General features: G+C 37.1%; 2 protein-coding genes across 3 annotated transcripts in view; one reads left to right on the top strand and one right to left on the bottom strand.

Annotated features, from left to right (window-relative positions):
- The window catches only part of Cspp1 (centrosome and spindle pole associated protein 1), a 135,391-nt gene extending 133,236 nt beyond the window's left edge, over positions 1-2,155 (bottom strand). The window contains exon 1 of the mRNA XM_010611467.3: positions 2,032-2,155. The gene's annotated coding sequence lies outside the window, so the exon portion shown is untranslated. The remainder of the gene's footprint in view (positions 1-2,031) is intronic.
- A 247-nt stretch (positions 2,156-2,402) lies between these two features.
- Cops5 (COP9 signalosome subunit 5) lies at positions 2,403-19,654 on the top strand. 2 transcript variants are annotated; one of them, XM_010611472.3, is made up of 8 exons: positions 2,403-2,704; positions 5,416-5,650; positions 6,557-6,685; positions 7,623-7,688; positions 8,719-8,804; positions 13,773-13,884; positions 17,581-17,729; positions 19,412-19,654. In XM_010611472.3, exons 1-8 carry the CDS (start codon positions 2,562-2,564, stop codon positions 19,494-19,496), a joined length of 1,005 nt encoding a protein of 334 aa, XP_010609774.1. In that variant the 5' UTR covers positions 2,403-2,561; the 3' UTR covers positions 19,497-19,654. The 2 variants fall into 2 exon arrangements, with proteins under 2 accessions (XP_010609774.1, XP_033616521.1); XM_033760630.1 differs by having other exon boundaries at positions 2,634-2,712.
- The last annotated feature ends 4,186 nt before the right edge of the window (positions 19,655-23,840 follow it).

Consider the following 23,840-nt stretch of genomic DNA (forward strand, 5'->3'; position numbering starts at 1 on the left):
CCCCACCGAATGGGCTGGGAAAGCCGCGCGGCAGAGGGCGCCCTCCGCCGTCTCGGAGGCCGCACTGCAGCCCAGACGCCGGCAAAGCTTGCCGGCTCTAGCTCCTCTTCAGCGCTCAGGCTTAAATATTTTTTCTTTTTCTCTTTCTTTCTGATACCGGGGGTTGAATTTGAGACCTTGCATTGAGCTTTCGAGGCAGGCGGCGGAACCACCAAGCTAAATCCCCGGCCCGTAGACTGTTATTTTTTGGGAGCCAAGGCTAAGTCGGTTCTAGCCCCTTGGAGCCCCAACCTCACGGGCTGACAGGTCTACGAACAGTGTCTGACCCAAGAAAGGAAAAAGGGGAGGGAAAGTCGTGGCATATTTCAAGGCATTACTCCTAGCTCAGGAGTCCGGTCAACGTTGTTTCTTGGCCTTTCATTACAACTTCAACATTTTATTCAGTTAGAGCCGGGCGTGGTGGCGCATTCCTGTAATCCCAGCACTTGGGAGGCTGAGGCAGGAGGATCGACGTGAGTTCGAGACCAGCCTGGGCTACACAGTGAGTTCTAGGTCAGTCTCAACTACGTAGTGAGACCCTGTCTCAAATAACCAAAAAAAAATTTTTTATTCAGTTTAATCCGTAGCCATATGCTACCACTAGAAAAGAGATTTCTAGCTACCTAGGAGAACGAAACTGATGTTACTAATGTATTCTACGGATGCCAATTGTAAGGATTGTAAGGATGTTGTTGGTATGTATGGGTTTTTTTTTTCTTTTGTATTGAGGATTGAACCCATTGATCCACATCTCCAGCTCATTATATTTTTATTTTGAGAGAAGATCTTATTAGTCGCTAAAATGTCCGGTCTGGGCTCCAACTTGCAATTCTCCTGCCTCAGCCTCCTAGAATACTAGGGTTACAGGCATGCACAACCACGCCTGACTCCTACATAATGGTTGTAAAGGCAAATAATTGCCAACTGAAATAAATGTCTAAATCATGCGCTGTTGTGTACAGTTATTAATTCTATCTCTGCTTTTTTTTTTTTTCTTCTGTATTGGGGATCAAACTCTGAACCTTGTGCTTGAGAGGAAGGCGGCAGAACCAGTGAGCTAAATCCCCGGCCCTCTGTTTCTGCTTTTAACTATGCAATGTGCCATACACTAGAAGTGAAAGAAACAACACAAAAATTATAGTGAAAAGGAAAATTTACAAGTAAATAAATTCATTATTACAAAGCAAGATAACGGTTATAAAAGCAGCTGAAGAGCTTTAGGGGCATCCTGGAAGGCACAGTTACAGTAAGAGTTCAGAAGAGTCCAGAAAACATGCATGGTAGAGATCTCTCAGTGGGTTTTTAAAGGTCAATAGGGGCTCCCTGGCAGAAATGTCAGAAGAGTATTTACAACAATGCTGAACATACTGCATTGCTAAGCCAGTTGATGTACTGGCATTGCTGAAATAAAAAATTCCAGGAGGAACTAAAAAGAGATGAAACTGAAGAAGCTCGTAGAGACTAGCTTATGAAGCACTGTGATGCTTCCTCCAACCCCCAGTAAAAGTGCTATTAAATACTTATAGGCATTAAGGATAAAACAATAAACAGACTTGGTCTGTGTCTTGAAACTTGGAATCTAGTGCGGAAGGAGTGACAGACAGAGCAATCAAGTAAACTAGTACATGGCACAATTAAACGTCGTACTGTTAGAAGAAACGAGTTGCTGCAATTCTATCCGCGGGCAAAAAGCAGTTCACAGGTGTGACCTGAAGACTAAACTTGAACCTATTATAAAAACCGAGTACCGGACATCTTCAGAAGAACAGTTCATAACACATATAGATTTTAACTTTATAAATGCGTCAAAAGTTATGACCCTAGCAATTCACGCATGTTTACTGCCTCCTCACAACACTAAAGAAAGCCCATCTGCCAGTAGCACAGTGCCAACCATCAGCCCGCGGGAATTTACGCATATGCAATAATTTTAAAATAGATGACACGTTTATCCTCCTCTCTAAAAACCAACACCCAGAAGGAACTACTTACATCTCAGTTTTTCCCAAGACCTCTTTTCAGTTTTTCAAGGTACTTTTTAAAGTACCTACACCCACACAAAAACATTTAGCGCCTAGCCTAAGGCTCCACCCACATCTAATATGGCGGAATACGAGCCTGCGCAGGACAAGCAAAGACGCCGAATTCCAGTTTCTGGCATACTGTTATCAAGCCCTTTTTCCGGTACGGAAGGCTATACCATTACCATAATGAATTGTTGTGTTTGTCCTAATTCACACATACACTTTTCCAAGGTGGTATATTCTCAATTCATCCACAAGACTATTATTATTCGCTCCCCGACTGTTAAAGTAATTGCTTTTTTCAGCGCTTACTGAAGAGCCCCTGCTACGCTCGAATGGTCTTAACCAACTCCACTTCCGATTCTAGGTGTCATGGCTGCCTCGAGAATCTAGTAGTTTGCACCCGTGGTGAGGAAGGTCCGAGAACCATATCCCGAGACCTAGCAAGTAAAGTTGAGTCTTCGTTGTGGAGGCGACAACTTCTCCGATTCCTCGGAGATGGCGGCGTCCGGGAGCGGCATGGCTCAGAAAACCTGGGAATTGGCCAACAACATGCAGGAAGCCCAGAGTATCGATGAAATCTACAAATACGACAAAAAACAGCAGCAAGAAATCCTGGCAGCGAAGCCCTGGACTAAGGAGTGAGCAGGTCCCTGGCGAGACTCAGGGGAGGGAAGGGATAGCGGGAATTTAAGAGTCCCAGGGGTACGGGGAGTTGAAGGGCATGGAGAGCGTCTCTTCACTGGAGGGAAAGGGCAAGAATATGTTACGTGAGAGATTTTGATCTTCCCTCAGCCCCTCCACTAGGGCCTACTCTTGACTCCCCTTTTCATCTCTTTAACCCATTTGCCCCCGGAGGATGTAAAAGGAGAACAAGCGGTGATTTGGGTCTCACTTCTCAACATACTGTTGCCATATATGCTACCCAGTCAGCCTTGGACCTATGTCAGTATGCACCTTGTTCGGGCCTTCAGCTGATCCCAAACAGGATTGTAGCTCTTTCAGAAAAACGAATCAAGACTAAGGGTCTTTCAGAAAGCTGTGAGGTATCTTTTAGAAATCTGTAATCTTTTTTTATTACAGGTAATTGGTATTGGTAATTACAGGCACTTCAGTGCTCTGTGCAGTTTCTAAAATGTTACCCCAGCAGTACACATAAGCTAGAAGTTATAAAAATAGAACTTAAGACTCTTTGTAACTATCTCCAGGACTGGTAAGTTAGGGTTATTTACCCATAACATTACTCCTTTCCTGAGAAAGATTTTGTTAAGGATAAGTACAGAACCACACTAAAGGAAAAATAGAGTTGTGATCAACAAGAGAATATACTTCATCAGCCCCAGTTTTGTTTATTTGTTTTGTTTTGAGACGGTCTCAATTTATAATTCAGGCTGGCTTCTAACTCCAAGCTATCCTCCTGACTCAGCCTGTTAGCTGCTGGGGTTACAGGCCTGTGGCACCACACCCACCTCAGTATCTGCCTCAGTGTTTTATAAGGCTAGCTTTAACTGTCGATATTCAATTTTAGCCATGTTTACTAAACTGTTTTTCTTTTTATTGAGTTTATTGGTACAACCTAGGTATACAAAACAGTTACATTCATCATTGGGATTCTGTACCTTTACATAATAGGTCTTGATTCTCATTTTTTCCCCTTGTCCCTGCCCTCCCTTCACCCCCTCCTCCCCTCCCCATTTACAAATACTTTATTTCCAATTTTTCAGTTTCTCATATTTTTTTTCCTCTCCCTTGTTACCTTCCCCCACCCTTCCCACTTTCCCTACACCTTTAGCTCTTTACTTCCTATTTCACATTATTAATTATCTCATTAGGATCCTGTGTACTATTATAGTTTTTCACACCAAAGAAACTATTCGGTATTTCAGTTAAAGAAATCTCTGTATGAACATTAAAAATAGGGAACCCTAAAATAAAACTAAAAAGGAAAGTAAAAGAGAAAAGGAAATGATGTAACATTAAAATAATCCTTAATTCTGGAGATGAAAATGGTCCCTGAACATATTTAAAATGCTTCTTGCTCTTATAGTCTTATTCTTATCTTATGTTTACTAAATTCTTAGTGGGGGAGTGAGCCAATGATTTTCACATTTAATCTTCATGACAATGACAACCCAGTACTGTGTTTTAATTGACTTTTTAAATTAGTACATGTAAAATGTATTAAACCATAAACCATAAAACCTACCTAATGGTAATATGAAGATTAGATGAGATAATATATAAAAAGAATCTAAAATGTTTGTAATGGGAGCACAATAATGTTTATCTATTCCCTGCTAAATGGGGAAGCCAAGATTTCATGTCATGAATTCCAAGACATCCTGTTGTTGAAGATGAAAATTAACTTCAAAGGTTGAGAATTAAACTAACTGTTTTCTATGGGCAGGCATTTATGAAAGCCTCTCAGAAATTTACAAACCACATTATGCAGCCTGGTTCATTGGCTGATTGTCTGGTTGCTTCTGTAGCAGGCTGTGCATTTTAGATTGGTGTAGTTTATTAAATATTTGGAAGCTATCAGCTTGCCTCCCACTCTATGGCTGTACTTACAGTAATTCCAGCTGCCCAAGGCAGCATCGCAGATAACAAAATGTAATTTTACTCAGTTTATTCACTTCCAGTGATTATATACTCTAGAGTAGTGATCATAGGGATTATTACATTTACTTTTTATTTTGAGGCAGATAACAGAAAGGGAAGCCAAACCCTTCAACATGCTGTTCTTTTGAGAGAATCATAAGAGACAGATTATTAATGTTAATAACAGCACTTATTAATGTTTTAGTACATGCCAGGCACAAATCTAAGCACTTTATATACTTTATTTACTTTACTTTCTCCTAACAACAAGTTTGACATTTCCTATTTGCGGATAAGAAAAGTGAGAGAGGCATTAAGTGATTGTACCTCATCACAGCTGGGGAGTGGTAGATTCAGCCAAGCCCAGATTCATAGCTTTTGAGCCAGAAGTTAGGCCTCATAATGTTTAGCCACAACCATTCAGAGTCAAAATCAGAAATAGGGTGATTTCAGATTAATAAAAGAAAAGCCAGTTAAACTGATTATGTTATTCCCTCGTTTGAATAGTTTATTTCAGGTTTTTTCCCCTTCCTCCAAGGGGGAATACTTTCCAGGACTATTACATGTTTATTATTTCCAATGCCTGAAGGAATTTTTTCTACTTCCTTTTTCCTAATCTCACATTTTACACACCCCTTCCATCCCTACAAATCCCATTAGTAGTCAGTATGTTCACAAAAATTATTTTTTGCAATTGTACTTTGTATAAAAAATTTAACTACACCACGTTTTGTTTGTCTGTTTCCCGTAGTCACCATTACTTTAAGTACTGTAAGATTTCAGCACTGGCTCTGTTGAAAATGGTAATGCATGCCAGATCAGGAGGCAACTTGGAAGTGATGGGTTTGATGCTTGGAAAGGTGGATGGTGAAACCATGATCATTATGGACAGTTTTGCTTTGCCTGTAGAGGGCACTGAAACCCGAGTAAATGCTCAAGCTGCTGCATATGAGTACATGGCTGCATACATAGAAAATGCCAAACAGGTAAAGATGATATTTCTTAAGTTTAGTAATGCCATGTTAGAGTCCCAAAGTGATTTTTGAGATTCTGAACTAAAACTGCCCTCTTCACATTAAATTTTGTACTTTAAATTCAATTTCTAAATAAAATATGAGATGAAAAGCGTGATAAGATTAATGGCATAGCTTTGTTTTCCAGATACATTCTCACACTATCAAATATGTATTTAAAATGGGGGAGGAGCTTGGCTGGCCCATATGCTTAGCATGTTAGAGGCCCTAAGTTCAATACTTCAGCACCAAAAAAGAAATAACAGAAATTTAGGAACAATATTCCTGAGTGTAAAAACCAATTAAATAACTTATTGTGTACCTATTAATGGGCTGCTAAGGCAACCTTTAAAAAAGGGGGGGTGCTGGGGATTTAGCTCATTCCACTGCCTGCCTTGCAAGTCCAAGGACCTGAGTTTGATCCCCAGTACCAAAAGAAAAAAAAGGTAGCTTTCTACATTTACTTGAATACTTAAAATGGCTCAAACTCCAAATCATTTGAGTAAAATGAAAAGTATAAAATGCTATATGTGGTATTCTATTTTGTGTGTGTTTATTAATACACATACATGCAAAGAATGTCTTCTAAGAGTATGTAAGCAATTGACTGTAGGAGTAACATCTTGGCTGAGAAACCAGGTACTTGAAGGAAAGGAGGGAATGGAGGCTGCATACCTTTTTGTTCTTGTACTTTGTTATTTATGTACTTTGTATATATGTATTATCTATTTTTAAGATCCCTTAATTTGAAAGCAGAATATACTATGAGCTGTTATACATGCTATAATTTTGCCATAATACTACATAAAATATACAAATGACAAATGTCTGTGAGATTAAACAGGAACTTCATACTCTTTGTTTTCTTTATGTGTTTAGGTTGGCCGCCTTGAAAATGCAATAGGCTGGTATCACAGCCACCCTGGCTATGGCTGTTGGCTCTCTGGGATTGATGTCAGCACACAGATGCTTAACCAGCAATTCCAGGAACCATTTGTAGCTGTAGTGGTAAGTACTTTTAAAACTAGTTTTAATTAAATTCTTTAAGAAGATTTATAAGCCAAGGATTTAGTTCAGTGGTTCCTCCTGCCTTGCAAGTGCAGGGACCCAAATTCAATCCCTGGTACAAAAAACAAAAAAATTTACAAAAGAACTTATATAGAGAAATCAAAACACTGTGGTAAAGAGCAAGGCTCCTTATCATTCTGCCTAGGTTTAAATCTGAATTCCACCTCTTAGAAGCTGGGACACTGAGCAAGTTACTTAACCTCTCTGCATCTCATACCTAACACTAATCTGCCCCCATAAAAAAGGGTAATCACAGCACTTAAGTCTCGAACCCGATTCTTCATAAACATCTAGTGTTGAATTGAGCAAATAGAAATTATTAGAATAGCTCCTATTCCCAGAATGTTTTAGATATAACCTAGGTTTCTAGGAGGAAAGTAGAAATTACTGATTTACCAAAACAAAAGTTTTAAAAAGATGAGCAGATCCTCCAATAATATTCTTAAGTGATGTAACTAAATTTAATCTCTAAATTAACTGTGAGGAACTTCTATACTTGCCTATTTCATCGAACTTTACTGGGTGTTTTTTCTTTTGGGGGGGTTGTTTGTTTTTGTTTTGTTTTGTGAGACAGGGTCTCACTATGTAGTTTAGACTGACCTGGAACTCACTCTGTAGCCCAGGCTGGTCTCAAACTCACAGAGATCTTCCTGACTCAGCCTCCTAAGTGCTGAACTCACAGAGATCTTCCTGACTCAGCCTCCTGAGTGCTGGGATTACAGGCGTGCGCCACCACTCCCAGCCAAAAGATTTCTTTTAATTGTTTGGTTATTGTGTGTATACAGTGTTATGTGTACAAATGTATTTCTAGGTTTGGAATGTTTGAATAAATGGAGACGATTTATATTGATGAGTACTAAATAGATTTTTCTTGTAGATTGATCCAACAAGAACAATATCTGCAGGAAAAGTGAATCTTGGGGCTTTTAGGACATACCCAAAGGTAATTTTTTAAATTATAAGTCTTTATAATTTTTTAAACTCCAATTATATTACTTATTTTTAAAGATAATATGATTACCATCTTTTTAGTCTTAAAACAATTTAATTATATTTATAAAATAGCAAGCTGCCACATACTAGCCCTAGCTAAAAATATAGTTATACAGTCTGCCAAAAAAAATTTACACATCAGGAAAAGAAAAACTTGAATAAATACTTTAATACTAAACTTACTGAGATACCTTTAGCCTCTATAATTATAAGAGGTGTTCAGTGGTGGCCATTAGCTTCCAGACATTTATTAGTATTGCAAACTGCAGAAATGTGTATACATTTTTTTTGGCAGATTTTGTATATTGTTAATTTTATTAGAAAAGCAGTCTTTATTTTGTAAGTAATAGCTTTTTTATAAGAATGCTCATGACAGCTGGTTGTGGTGGCATATGCCTGTAATCCCAGCACTCAATAGGCTGAGCCAAGAGAATTGTCATGAGTTCAAGGCCAGCCTAGACTACATAGAGAGTTCAAGACCAGCCTGAAGTACATATCAGGACCCTGTTTCAAAAACCAAAACAAAACAAAAAAAGAGTAACCAAGAATGCTCATGGCATTCTGACAGGTATTAGAGAAACAACAAACTACACAGATTTGTTTCCTTCCCTGGAGAGAACCTGTACCTTGCAATAGATAATATCACAGGTGCATTCTGTAAGCAAATCCAACCTGTAGCCACCAGGAAAAGGGTAGAAGCAAATATTTCATTTTTTATTAGGGTGTTTTAATTTTGATCTTTTGAGACAAGATCTCATTATGTAGTCCAGACTGGTCTTGCACTCCAAATCCTCTTGCCTCAACTCCCACATTCTGAGATTACAGGCATGTGCTAACACACCTGGTTTTTAGCATTTTAGGTTGAGTATTTTCACTCCCCAAAATAATGTTTCTCTAAATAAAAAGCCGTATAGAAACAAATGTTCTTCTTGGGGTTTTCTGCTTGTTTTTAATCTTCTGTTTTCTTTATTTTTGTTTAGGGCTACAAACCTCCTGATGAAGGACCTTCTGAGTATCAAACTATCCCACTAAATAAAATAGAAGACTTTGGTGTACATTGCAAACAGTGAGTTGTCTAAAATTGTATTTAGTGTCAAAATTACTCTTATGAAACCTCAAAGATGTCCAACCTTTTATTTTACAAAGCAATGAAAGGTGTAGACAATATATTTCATAACTTAATACCTTTTTAAATAATAAAAAGATAAGATTTACAATAATTTTTTTATTGATAATCAATTTAATCTAATAAGTTGCCTTTCACACAGCTATGCACATTTTCTCAGTGTACAAGATAACTAGGCCCATAATGAAATTAAAGTTGAAAGACATATTCAGGGCCAGCCTGACACTAGCATGTTTGTAGCCCTTACAATACCCAATTTCCATTTAGCAGAGACTGCATTTTAATTCCAAAGTTAAGCCAAATTTAAACATCACTGAATTACTTTATTAAAATTGTGAATTTCAGGGTATGGGAATTACATCTTAATTTTTTTTAAATGTTAACGGAGGGCAGTTTTCTTTACATTCTAAATATATCTCACCATTTCCCTTACTGTGACCTTCACTCAAGCCAGAGCTATCAGGATCCTAAATCATGCTACTAGTAACTTGTCTTCCTGTGTCTACCCTTCAACCCTTACAGGTGTTCTCTCAGCCAGACTGAGATCGTTAGGCTGGAAGTAAGGTCATGCCCCATCTCATCTAGAATAATATCCTTACCGTAGGTTATACAACCCTACAGGGTCCAGCCCTTCAGCATCTCAACTCGTCTCATCACCGAACCTCTCCAACCCAGCCTCACAGTTTGTCAGATGAGCCAGGCAGGATTTTGGTTTGGAATCCTTGTACTTTCTGTTTTCCTCTTGCCTGGAACATTCTTATTTCCATGTGACTCACTAACAGATACCTTGAGTATCTGTTTAAGAGTCACCTCAACAGAAAATGTTTATTGGTCAACCTATGTCAAATAGCACTTTATTGTCACTCTGTGTCCCCTTTTTCTTTCTTCTTAGCACTTGTTTTTGCTTTCTTGTTACTGACTTTTGTAGGAAGTGAATTTCTTAGAAACAGTTATTTACTGCTGTATCCTTGCATTTAAATACAGCATGGCACACAAAAGAGTGAGGACTTTAAAAAGAAAGCAAAAGAAAAAGTTGTTGCCTAAGTGAAATCATTCAGTGTCCTCTTTTCTCTATACTTCTTATCTCAACTTCAAGAATATCTTGATTATTCTTGATTATTCACTACTGCTCTTTTCTGTTTGGATATTCTTAGAAAATTCTAGAATTTTTAAAAATTGAGTTTTAAAATATATTTAGTTTTCAACCATCTCTTTTACTTCTGTAAAAACTATAAATTACCAGTGTGCTAAATTGTTAGGGTTAGTCATTTAATTTGCCCTATCAAAAAGAATTTAAACTATTCCTGTTTAAGAGAATTGCTCCTAAGCATGGAAACACCTTTGCTGCAAACCTCAAAATCTGAGTAACAATCCGTTCTTTTTTTATTCTTTTTAATAATACATGTTTGCAATATATAATTAATGTGTTTACTGTGGGTAGTACATGTACATATCACATCTTAAATCGTTTCTGTTGAGTCGTGTGTTTTTATATTCTAAAAGACCTATCTTCCCTGATTTTTTGTTTTGGTTGGTTCTTTTATCTTCCTTCAATAACTTTCTTTTGCCAAGTACTCTACCTTGTTCCTTTAAAATAGGAGCTTATTAGAAAGGAGTCACTACTTTGTCAACTACTTGATAGAACCAAGTATCTTGAATATGGAATTGCTAGAATATTCAAAGATAGTCTCCCATTTTGGAGACTACAAAAGAATAATCCCTACAAAATCCCTACAATCCCTACAAAAGAATAATATAATAAGTCTTTTTTGTTTGTTTGTTTTTTGGTTTTGATTCCAGGAATTGAACTCAGGTCCTTGTGCTTATAAGGCAGGCAGCGAGTAATAAGCTTTTTAACAGGGCAAATTATTCTAGGCAGGTGGCAGCACCACTGAGCTAAATCCCCAGCCCCAAATTATTATATTCTCTCTTGAAATATTCAGTAAAACATAAGTCAAAGAACAAGGGTTTTGCGTAAACTAGTATATCTTTTTCCTAAATTATCTGATGATAAGCTATTGTTTGCAGTTTATATTGGTTTTTTCATGTTTTCTTCATTGGAAATAGGGTACAAAGTTGTTCTGTTTTGTTTTTGTGGTGATAGGGAGCAAACCCAGGACTTTGTTCATGCTAGGCAAGTGCTCCATCACTGAGCTACATCCTCAGCCCTGAAGTGTTTTTTAAACTACCTTAAATTTCATTAGTGTTATGAGCGTATCATATATAGTCAGATGAGAAGGACAGTGGCATATACTTATAGTCCTAGCTACTCAGGGAGCTGAGGCAGGAGGATCACTGAAGCCTGGGAGTTCAAGGCCAACCCAGGTACCACAGACCCTCGTGTCGTTTAAAAGAAAAAAAAAAAGGTGGGGGGCGGCGATTTAGCTCAGCGGTTCTGTGGCCTGCCTTGCAAGCGCAAGGACCTGAATTCAATCCCCGGTACCAAAAAAAAAAAATTTTTTTTTAATGATTCTGTGAATCTTATGAAAAACAATCTTACACCTTTTCTATCCCCCAGAGGCAGTTATTTAAGCTATTATTGTCTTTCTTTAAGCACTTACCTTCTGTCTTTAACAACATGCTGATAAATGTTGCTTCTTGATTTCAAGTTCTCAGTAGGATTGGTTATTGACTATTCCTACAGAAGATGAGTAGTTAGCTCCACAGGTAACTTTGAATATTCTCTGCTACTGAGATTTGCAGCTAATCATTACATATTAGGAAAAGTTCATTATGTCATTTAAGAAATTAAAATAGTAACTGATGAGGTGATACATAAATTTGAAAACGTAAGAGGCTAGTCTAGAGCCAGATGTGGTGGCACACACCTCTACTCCCAGCACTCAGTGGGGAGGCTGAAGCAGGAGGATCACTACGAGTTAAAGGCCTGCCTGCAGTGAGTTCATGGCCAGCCTGAACAACACAGACTCTGTCATTTTAAAAAAAAAAAAAAAAAAATCAAGAATCTGTTCTAGACCTTACTCTATCTTTTAGACTTTCTTTAATATCCTTCCTCTGCCTCCTTCTAGGTATGCAGCTTTAAGCAAGGAATTTGTGTTAGCTTTTGCCATTGTGACAAAATACCTGAGATGAGGTATTTTATAAGTAAGAAAGGTTTGTTTTGACTCACAATTTCAGAGTTTTAGTCCATGGTCAGTGGACCCATTATTTCTGAGTCAGTAATAAGGCATCACACATCATGATGGGAGCCTCTCAAGGAGGAAGCTATTTATCTCATCATCATGGAAAGCAAAAAGAGGAAAAAAAAAGGAAAATCCAAGGTCCTAATATCTCCTTCAAGGCCACACCTCTAATCGCCTAACTCCCTTCTACTAGGCCCCACTTAAACTTTTCACCACCTCCCACTGGCATGATGCGTAGAGACCAAGCCTTCAATACATGGGCCTTTGGGAGACCTTCCAGATCCAAGGTGTAGCATTGAATCTATTTCCTTGTCTGTAGAATGGACATAAATTTTTCATTTATGGTTATAGGGAAGATTAAATCAGGATTTAATAAAGCACCTAGGACATAGTAGTAGTTGCTTAAATTATATCTGTTTCACTTCCACTCACTGCTTCCATTCTATGTTCAGATGTGCATAGACATCTTAATCTTAAAAAGTCCATCACAATACTGATATCTTCAATTCCCTTTTAGTTCATCACTGCTGAACTTCGGTCAACAGGCTTTTTGTTGTGCCTGTGTGATTTTGTCTTTTGCACCATGAACCTAGAGTCTACACCTTTATAAGTGTCTGCCATGCATCTCAGTAGCTTCATTTGGGGGTCTCTTTGTTGCCTTGAGTTTATCTCCTCTGATACCTTTTGAAGGACTGTGACAGCTAGCTTTCCAAAACACTCCTTTAGCTATAGCATTACTTTGCTTAAACAAAGTCCTATGAGTCCTATGTACCTAAAGGATAAAGTTTAAATTTTATATAACAACTTCTACCAATTAAACCCCAGTACCAGTATAGCTTTGTAGGTTTTCCTCACATAATTCTTCTACTCTCCATAAATTGTCCAGCTAGACCAGTTTACTATCCCTTATGTATCCTTCTTTATTATGGGTTAAGGCTTTCTGCCTATTGGCTAATGCCTAATGTTTTCAACATACCTATCCCATAAACTCTTGTAAGAGCTATCCTATGTCATACCTTTTCCCTAGGGCTTCTCAAGCAGTTCTAGCTTGAAATGACCACTTGAGCTCCTCTAAACATACCTGTTGTTTCTAACACTTAATTGGTAGGTGATTTGTATTATATATACACTATAGTGTCATTTACTGCTATTCAAAATATTTTACTATATTCAGCTTTTTTAGATTCATACCACTTTCCCATATAAATAGTGAGTTCTTCAAAGTGAAGAAGTCTCTTGTGCTTCTTTGTACCCAGTCATGTACAGAGCCTTCCAAGATATTTAAATATTTGTTATTTTTTAAAATATTCATGTTTTGCCTGGTACTTTGGTTCCTGCCTATAAACTCAGTTACTTGGGAGGGAGGCTGAGACAAGAGTGTCAAAAGTTAAAGGCCAGCCTGAGCAATTTAGTGAGATCCTGTCTCAAAAACTAAAAGAAAAAGAAAAAGGCCAATTTTGCTGACTCTACTAACCCTACAGAGGAAGGTCATTAAGTGTATGTGCTACTACCTGGAATCATAAACCAAGTAGCATGAATATGTCATTCATAAAGTCTGATTGGGGGGGACAGGGTCTCACTGTGTAGTTCGGCCTGGCCTTGAACTTACTGTGTAGCCCAAGTCGATCTCAAATTCACGACCTTGCCTCAGCCTCTCAAGTGCTTGACTATCTAATATAAGTAAAATATAAATTTGGCCATAACATCTATGTAACATAATTGAATAGAATATTTTTTTCACTAAGTGAATTTGTGCTTTTCATAGATACTATGCCTTAGAAGTCTCATATTTCAAATCATCTTTGGATCGCAAATTACTTGAACTCTTGTGGAATAAATACTGGGTGAATACACTGAGTTCCTCTAGCTTGCTTACTGTAAGTACTTGCAACAGATGCATTTTAATTTTACCTAAGCTACGGAAGCTGTTAATATCTAAAACCGTATTTCCCAGAAAGGCAACACCTGACTTGGCCAAGAAATCAGGGCCAGGATAGGATTTTATACCCCAAGGTGCTAGGCCAACTAAAGGTCTGCATCATGTGCCAAAGAGACCAAGTCTCAATGGCAAATAGAGTGACCAAATCAGGGTGAAATCTGTGCCTGCCTTAAAGAGATTTATGGAGGAAAATATATATTGTTTCTGTTACATCAGGTAACAGATAGATGTCTTAGGTAAGATTCTGGTTACATGTAACAAGATATCCAGTTAAGTGAGAAAGGGAATTATGTAAGTTGCTGAGTCTGGTAGAACTTACCTCAGGCACAGCTAAGTTTGCATTCAAGCAATATTACAAAGTGTTAGTTTTTCTTTAACCTTTATCAGGTTTATCTTCAGGCTTCATTTGAAAGCAAGAAGGCAGATTAGCTCCAGATCCTCCAGCCTGTCCATTTTATGTTCAAAAGAGAAAATCAAGAGATGCATACATCTGCATATTCTCAGGCAAAGCCTTTTTTGGTGTGTCTGATTGCCTTTACTTAGCTCACATGCCCATCATTGGATCTGCAGTGAGAAAAAGAATGAACTTCATGAGTGGTTGGGCTAAGACAAGTGTTTTACTGCTGCCATGGGACAAAGATAACTCCTTCAAAAATATAGGGACTAAGGAGGGAAAGAAGAGGCCACTACAGAAAAATCAAAAGATCATTACCCTAAAAGAACAGATTCTGGACAGGAAAGAAGAAAAAAATATGAGAGTGTGTGTGTGTATGTGTGTGTGCAAGCGAATATTTCCTGATACGTTCTTAAGGACTAATGTATTAGGAAGAGTATTTATCTAATAACTATATTTAGAACTGAGAAACAGTTTTTCACTTTTTGAAAAAAGTAGATCATTTCCTACATTGCAATTTGGATGGTTAAAACCATAGGATTTGGAATTTAAACCTGGGTTTCAAAACAACTCTGTCACTTTATTGGTTTTGAGTGACCTTCAGAGAGTTAGTGTGATTGAACCTTCATGGGTATAAAATGATAATAATATTACCTACATTATTAAGTACACTTGAAGAATTAGGTACTTTATATAAAGCATTTAGCAAAGTGCCTGGCATATAATGAAGCCTCAATAAATTATTATTACTTTGGTATACTAAATTGAGCCTATTTACTGTTCTCTTAAATAATTCTGATAAAGTTTTTTTTTATTTCTTCAGTGGTCATAAGTATATTAGAAGAGAGTGATCTTAAAATCAAACATTTTATTAAATATTTCCCATGTGCCAGACACTGCTAAGTACTTTATATATGTTGTTTCCTTAGAATCAAGTATACTAATAGCAGCCTGAAGTCATACCTGATGTGGCAAGGGGAGAAAACACGGTAAGACCAGAGCAGTATGAACCTTTATTTAAAGGCAAGCAGATTTGCCTACACAGCCCTGTGACTATCCGTGTATTCCAGAACTGTATATATCAGTGCAGTAATCAAGAAAAAGTTAAATCACATTCCTCCCTTCTTGTGGTTGTACATATAGTTAACTGGAGCATTTTAAGAAAATATATGGTAAACATACAACTTTGCTCTGTCCACAACTAGAGCAGTTAATTACCATATGTATCCTAAAACCACCAGGAAAAAAGTTATTTTCTAATTTAGGAAATTTAACCTTTACATTCATTCTCAGTGCATTTGAAATGTTATTGGATATATTTTATTGTCATTTTAATAGCGCAACTGATTCCAGTAACCTACATTTTCATGACTTCAGTACCCAAATCTTGCAATTATGAAGTGATCTGTAAACTTTAGAGATTTTTGCAGCCCTGTGGTGGAAAAGGGCATTGATTTCCTAAATTACTTATTTACAGATAAAGTGAATATAATTGCATCTTTTAAAATATTTAAAATCATTGAAAGAATGAGTAGCATTTTGAAGGGCCTTCTGAAGTAGCTGTAATGACAGCAAATAACTTTTCGTATTAGGTGATAGATCTATATTTCCCATATACTGTCTTACAAATTGAACAAATAGTATAACATACTAATTTTTGCCAAACTGTATATTAGTCTTCACTGTCTTCTACTGAAGACTTTTTTTTTTTTTTTTTGGTACCAGGGATTGAACTCAGGACCTTGTGCTTGCAAGGCAGGCCACCAAACCACTAAGCTAAATCCCCACCCCCTTGAAGACTTAAACAGTATACTTTAAAACTTACCTAAAAATTTTACCCCCTAAAACTGTTAAAATATTACAGTTAAATACACACATAGAAGTATTAAAAATTTGTTTTTAATTTTGTCTTTTTAAAAAGTATGCAAGCTGGGCATGGTGGCGTACATCTATAATCCCAGCACTTGGGTGGTTGAGGTAGGAGAATCACTGAGTTCGAGACCAGCCTGGGCTATACAGTAATGCCTGCCTTGCAAGCACAAGGTCCCAAGTTCAATCCCTGGTACTTAAAAAAATAAAATTAAGCATATATAGAGAGAGTGAGTGGTAGAGAGAGAGACTGCCATAAGAATATATACATACTTTAGTACTTAGCCATACTAATAAATGTCTGGAAGCTAATGACCACCACTTTGAGCATCTTTTGTAATTGTAGAGGCCAAAAGTAACTTGTATTAGTCTCATGCCTAAATAAATTTAGTATTAAAGTGCTTATACCACTTTTTTTTAACATTCTTTTGATGGTCTCTTTTTATTTATTTATTTATTTTTACAATAGCCTTGGGTAAAAATCATTGCCATCCATTTTCAGAAGACAGGAGGCATACCTCAGCACTCCCAATTAATGTGTAGGAGGGCCAGAACCTAGCCTCAACTCTGTGTACCCCAAAGCCTCCCAGAAGCTGGGCATACTGGTGCACACCTGTAATTCCAGCACTCAGGAGGCTGAGGCAGAAAGATTACTAATAGTTTGAGGCCAGGCTGAATTACACAGCAAGACTCCCTCTCAAAAAAAAGCCTCACATAATAGCAATATAGTGATACCTCACTTCATGAACGCTTCTGTTCACTAGACAGTAGGGTTTGTAAACTGAAGCATTTGGCAAAATTTTGCTTCTGTTGGTGAACTCCACATCAGATGATGAACATGAATACAGCCATATTCCCCAGAATCATGGAACAAATTAAGTTCACGAACCAAGGTACCACTGTAGTAGATTTAAGCTATCAAAAATAAATGTTTCAAATTTAATCTTGAAATCATAAGGAAAATACCTACGCTCAAACTGCTTGAATTTGGAAGCAGTTTTTGCAGGTATAATTTGTCTTTTGTTTTTGTTTCATTTTAGTAATAAGGACTAAAGCCAGGACCCTGCTACAGAGCTACAACCCCTCTCTCCCATGACTATTTTGAGACATGCTCTGGCTAAGTCCTTCAATTACCTAAGCTGGGTTGAACCTGGTAACCTGCCTTGCCCTCCTAAAGTATTAGGATTACAGGCATACAGCACCATGCCTGCCTTTGACTTCTGTACTAACTAATCACTCAAGTTTTATTGTGGAATTCTTTGTAAATGGAATATTCTATGTAAAAAAAGAACTGATTCACAAATAAATATGTAGATTTTTTTAAACAGTGAGCTTATATTACATACTGACACATTACCATTTTCTCCACAGAATGCAGACTATACCACTGGTCAGGTGTTTGATTTGTCTGAAAAGTTAGAACAGTCAGAAGCCCAGCTGGGCCGAGGAAGTTTTATGTTGGGTTTAGAAACACATGACCGAAAATCAGAAGACAAACTTGCCAAAGCTACAAGAGACAGGTAAGAGCTGTAAGATTCTTGCTATAATTCTTTTTCTTCAGAATTCGCAAATAATAGTAGAATCCAAATTCCTTTTGGTTCAATTTAGTATAACTTAAAATGGTACCTGAATATTAATTGTTTGAAGAGCAGCCTTTCAAATTAGTCATGTGCAAAGCTAGGCATGGTGGCATATGCCTGTCATCCTAGGTACCCTGGAGACTGAGGCAGGAGGATCACAAGTTCTGGACCTGCCTGGACAATTTAGTGAGACCCTGTCTGAAAATAACAAGAACTAGGGATGTAGCTTGGTGGTAGAATGTTTGCCTGTCATGTGCAAGGCTCTGGATTCAGTCCCCACTGCAGCACAAAAGAAAAAAAAAGTTTTCTTATGCAGATACAGTGTGATAACTCAGTTGTTGAAGGCTCCAAATTTATAGTCTGTTATTTGTAATTTTATATACACTCACATCTCAGTTTCTTTTGAAGCAAAAATTTTCTTATAGGAATATCTTCAATTATATAACAAGGAAAGGTAGGAAAGACAAAAGTAGCAGTATAGATGCATAGAATTTTCCTTTTGGAGATAGCTTTACAACAATAGCATTTTTTCATTGTTTTTTTGTTTTTTTACTTTTTACCATTTCTAAAAGTCTGAGTCATTTTCTTTTTTTTTTTTTTTTTTTTTCTTTTTTTTTTTTTTTTTTTTTTTTTTTTTGAGACGGTCTCACTAAATAGTTCAGACTGCCCTGGAGTTCACTATGTAGCCCAGGCTGGTCTCAAACTCTCAGTGATCCTCCTGCCTCTCTGGGATTATAGGCCTGCGCCACCACACCTGCCTACTCATTGATTTTTAATTGGAGGATTGATTATTTCAGGAAAAAAGCATAGAATTCTTTAAATGTATTTTGTAAATTATTCTAGGTAATAAACAAGGAATAACAGTTTATGTAATATTGGAATCGTGTGATTATAGATTAATACATGATATTAACATAATGTATAATTTTAATTGTACATTATTGTTATGTTAATGGGATATAACACATAGTTAATATGTACTTTTAGATACTTTTTTTTCTGGATAGGCTTTCACTATGTAATTCAGGCTGATTTGAATGCACTATGTCGTCCAGGCTGGCCTCAAACTTACAAAATCCTCCTGCCTCAGCCTCCCTAGTACTGGGATTACAGGCGTGTGCCACCATACCCAGGTAGATGCCTTTGAAAATGAAATTTTTCCCAAAGCTGCTGACAAGTAACAAAACTGTTATGATTTATATAAAATTTTACATTGTCATTCTTTTGTGAAATTTCTAGTAAGTAATTAAGTGGGTTAAACGACATGCAGAAGGCCAACAATCACAAGAACACTTTACATTGCTGTGATTTTGGGTGTGTGAATAAAAGTGAAAAACATGGTATGTGCAAGGATGAATATAAAGGAAAGGTTGCATGTTTGGAATAGTTTTCAAGCTGTTTCAATATATAATGTGTCACCTAAGCCGGGTATAGTGGCACATGCCTGTAATCCCAGCACTTGGGAGGCTGAGGTAGGAAGATCGCTGTGAGTTTAAGACCAGCCTGGGCTACATAGTGAGTTCAGGGTCAGTCTCAACTACATAGTGAGACACTGTCTCAAAAAACAAAACAAACAACAACAACAAAAAATATATATATATAATGTGTCTTTTTCTTTCCAGCTGTAAAACTACCATAGAAGCTATCCATGGATTGATGTCTCAGGTTATAAAGGATAAACTGTTTAATCAAATTAACATCTCTTAAATAATTACTGAGTAGTATTTTTGCGTGAAAGCTTGTATGTGAAAAATACTCAACACTTTTAAAATCCAGTTTACCAAAAACCTGTTTAGGAGTACAAGGTGCTCTGAAGTGTCCTGAATATTAACATCCTGTAATAAACTCTGTAAAATGAAACTGTCCTTTTGTTGTTTTGTGGGTGGAATTGCATTCGTTTCTTGTATCTTTCAGTGTTCTTGAATATTTTTTTGATTAGACCTTTGGTATGTTTTGAAGAATCTTCCCTATCTAAATTAATTGAAGAATTTTGGCATTTCATTTGCCATACTGATGGTTAGAACTACTTTTCAGTTTTGCTTGTACCTTTTTATAGTCTATAGTAAAAAGATAATTTAACATTTTTATGTTCCTATAAAACATCAGCAAAGTTGTACCATAAATTATTATAAATTACCCTGAAAATCAAATAACTAATTAGAAAGAGAACCTAACCCAAGATATCTAGTCATTCAAATATTCAAGTGCCCTTCCTGGACCAGCCCATGACTGAATATTTTGAACAAGCTAGACATATCCATTGTCCTCACAGAACTTAACATAGAAGCTAAAGCTAAGTTAGCAAGAACATGAGTATATTGCTATGAAAAAGAAACCAAAGTATGCTGCAGATTTCTTGGAAGGAACATTTATTTTAGAGAAGGCTTAGCAAAGCAGACATCCTGAAAGAAGTGACCTGACAATGAAGGTGAAATTTGAAAGAAAGGAAAACTAGCCAGAAAAAGCATACTAGGAAGTGATTACTACTACAAGCAAGGAATATAACAATGTGTAGAATGTCAGAGATAGAACAAGAATTTAGAAGCTTCAAGGAAGTGAGACTCAGACTTCAGGTTGTTTAATAGGATGTGGGAAGTGAAGTGACAAGATACTACTTGAGGTAAAGGAGGCTATATCCTGTGGGCTCTTTTGAGTTGATTCTAATGGCACTGGGGAGTTTTAAACAACAAAATGTTCTGGACTATTTTTTCTTAGGGCACTGTTGAAGCCAGGTATAGTGGTGCACTGCTGTAATGCCAGGACTCAGGAGGCAGAGGAAGGAGAATGGCCACAAGCTCAAGGCCAACCTGAGCTACTTAGGTTCAAAATCAGCCTTTATGTGCTACTATAGGGGGACCCTGTCTCAAAAGCAACCCAAATGAGAATTGGCAGAAAAGGCTGATTGGAATAGATGGGGTTAACTGGGCAATAAAGAAGGAGCGGGGTCTAGTGAATGCTGAAAATATCAACTTTTTGTTTTTTTTTTTTTTTGTGTGCTGAGGATCAAACTCAGGACCTTGAGCTTGCAAGGCAGGTGTGGTGCCACTGAGCTAAATCCCCAGCGAAAATACCAAATTAATGAGTAGAGGAAGAAAACCCACAAAGCAAAAATAAAATAAACCTTTAAAAAGGAATTAGCTGGGGCCAGGGATTTGGCTCAGTGGTTCCAACCTGCCTCCCAAGTGCAAGGGCCCAAATTGGACCCCTGGTACCAAAAAAAAAAAAAAAAAAAAAAGAGTTGGTGATGTCACATACTGCCAAAGGGTTAACGTAAAAAGCCTAAAAATTTTCCACTATCTAGCAGCAAGGCATTCTGGTTAAAATAAAACCAGTTAACACCAAGTATCTGAGTAATTTCTTGGATATTACCATCTTAGTCTTGTTTTATAATGCCTCTTAGTAAAAGCATGCATCTGTAATTTCATCTCTCAACTTGATTTTATTCCCTTTTAGAAAAGTCATGGTCACCCCAAAGAACAGCCAAAAAAATTTTTTTTCTTGTCCCTTCCTTTCCCCCTTAATCCCTCCTTAGTTCCCCTTCTCATTTTAACATTTTTTTCCCATTTCCCAATATCTGTTACACATTTTGGTCCTTAGTTACACTTTCGGTTTCTCATGCTGGAGAAGCAGTGTGGTATTTAAACATGGGTCTGATTTACTTCACATAAGAGTGTGGTCTCAGGGTGCATCCATTTAACTAGAGTTTATCCTTTAAGGCATAGTAGTAATTCTGTCTATATAAAATAAATCACATGTTGGGGGCTGGGGATTTAGCTCAGTGGTTCTACTGCCTGCCTTGCAAGCACAAGGTCCTGCCTTCCATCCCTGGTGCCACAAAAAAAAAAAAAAAAAAAAAAATTATTCATCCAGAGGTTGATGATCATTGTGCTGTTTCCATGCCAGTATGAACATGGGTGTACATCTATCAGTGTAGTATCATGCTTTTAATTCTTTTGGAAAGATAAGAAGGGGAATAGATGGGTAAAATGGAGTCCTTGCTTTTGTTTTTTGAGGAATCTCCATTGATTTCCATAGTGGTTACACCTGCCTGTACTCCCGCCAACAGTGGAGAAGTGTTGCTTTTTTCACACAGCCCCACCAGTCTTTGTTTTTGGTTCATTTCTTGATAATAGCCATTCTTTCTGGAGTGATAGAATCTCAGTGTTTTTTTATTATGTATCTATGACCATTGATGTTGAACATTTTTCATATATTTGCTGTTTCTACATCATCTGGGAGTGTCTTCAGATGCCCATTTTTGGATTGAGTCTTTTAATTGTGGGGGATCTGATTTTTAAAAAATATATATTCTACATAGTCCTTTGAGTAACAGCTGGCAAAATTTTTTTTTCCCATACTATAGTCTCTTGGTGGTTTCTTTTGCTGTGCAAAAGCTTTTTAATAAGATAAGATCCCAATTATTGATTCTTTGTGATAGTTCCTGTGCAGTCAGGGTTTTGTTCATCAAGTCTTCATACCAGTGACTTAAAGAGTTCAGCCTGTTCTATCTCCCAGCAGATGTAGTGTTTTCTCTTTTTTTGTTTTTGGTACCAGGGATCGAACTCAGATCCTTGCACTTGAGAGGCAGGCAGCGGAACCACTGAGCTAAATCCCCGGCCCTTTCTGTTTTAATATTTAGATCTTTGATCTAATTTTAGTTTAGTTTAGGATATGGTGAAAGATATGGGTCTAGTTTCAATCTTGAGCAATGTGGAGAGCCAGTTTTTTCAGCACCATTTATCAAAGAGGCTATCTTTCTTCCATAGAAGGTGTTTGGATCCTTTGTCAAAGATAAGTTGGCTCAGTGTGTTTGGAGTTGTTTCTGCATCTTCTAATCTGTTCCATTTTCCTTGGTTCTGTTTTTGTTTTTTGTTTGTTTGTTTTGTTTTTGCCAGGACCATGTTTTTATTATACTAGCTTTATAGTAATATTTCAAAGTTGCCTTTTTTTCGGGGGGGGGTCCTGGGGATCAAACTCGGGACCTTACACTTGTGAAGCAGGCAGCAAAAGCACTGAGCTAAACCTCTGGCCTTTCAAAGTTACCTTTTTTTGGTGGGGGGGCGGTCCTGGGGATAGAATATAATTTCAAGTCAAAAATTGTAATGCCACCTGACTTGCTTTTGTTGCCCAGAATTGCTTTTGCTATTCTAGGCCTCTTGTTCCAAATGAATTTTAGTTTTTTTCTAATTCTGTGAGATATGCTATTGGTCTTTTGATCAGGTTTGTATTAAATCTGTAGAACAATTTCAAAAGTGTGACCATTTTCACTGTAGTGGTTCTTCCTACCCAAGAACAAGGGATATCTTCCCATCCTCTTCAATCTCCTTTTTCAGTACTGTAGCTTTTAAAGTAAAGACCTTTTACTTCTTTCATTAGATTGATTCCTAATTTTGTTGTTGTTGTTGTTTGTGGGGTTTTTTTTAATGCTACTGTGAAAGGTGTTGTTTCCCTAGTTTCTCTCTCATTAACTTTGTTTTTTGCACGCAGGAAAGCTGTTGATTTTTGAGTGTTGACTTTGTATCTGGTTATGCTACTGAATTGTTATTACATCCAGAAGTCTTTAGGTGGACTTTCTGGAGTCTTCTATATAGAGTATCACAAATAATGATAATTTAATATCTTCCTTCCCTATCCTTATTCCTTTTATTTCTTTCTCTTGTCCAACTGTTCTAATGTTTCCAGAACTATATGAATAAGAGTAGTGAAAGTGGACATCCTTGTCTTTCTGCTGATTTTAAAGTGAAAGCTTTCAGATTTTGTCTAGTTGTATAATGTTGCATGATGGCTGTTGGTTTGTGGTAGATAGCTTTTATCAGATTGAGATAAAGATGATCCCAGTTTTCTGTAGGGTTTTTAATCATGAATGGGTGTTACCTTCTGTCAAATGCTTTTTATGCATCTTTTGAAATGATTGTGTTTTTTGTCCTTGGCTTTGTTAATATGGTGTATTAAATTACTGATTTGTACATATTGAACCATCCCTGCATCTCTGGGATGAATCCTACTTGGTTGTGGTGTATATGCTTCTTGATGATTTGCTGTGTTGTTTGT

The sequence above is a fragment of the Fukomys damarensis genome, unplaced genomic scaffold (genome assembly GCF_012274545.1).
Source record: "Fukomys damarensis isolate Sample0158 unplaced genomic scaffold, DMR_v1.0_HiC HiC_scaffold_5, whole genome shotgun sequence".
NCBI classification, from domain to species: domain Eukaryota; kingdom Metazoa; phylum Chordata; class Mammalia; order Rodentia; family Bathyergidae; genus Fukomys; species Fukomys damarensis.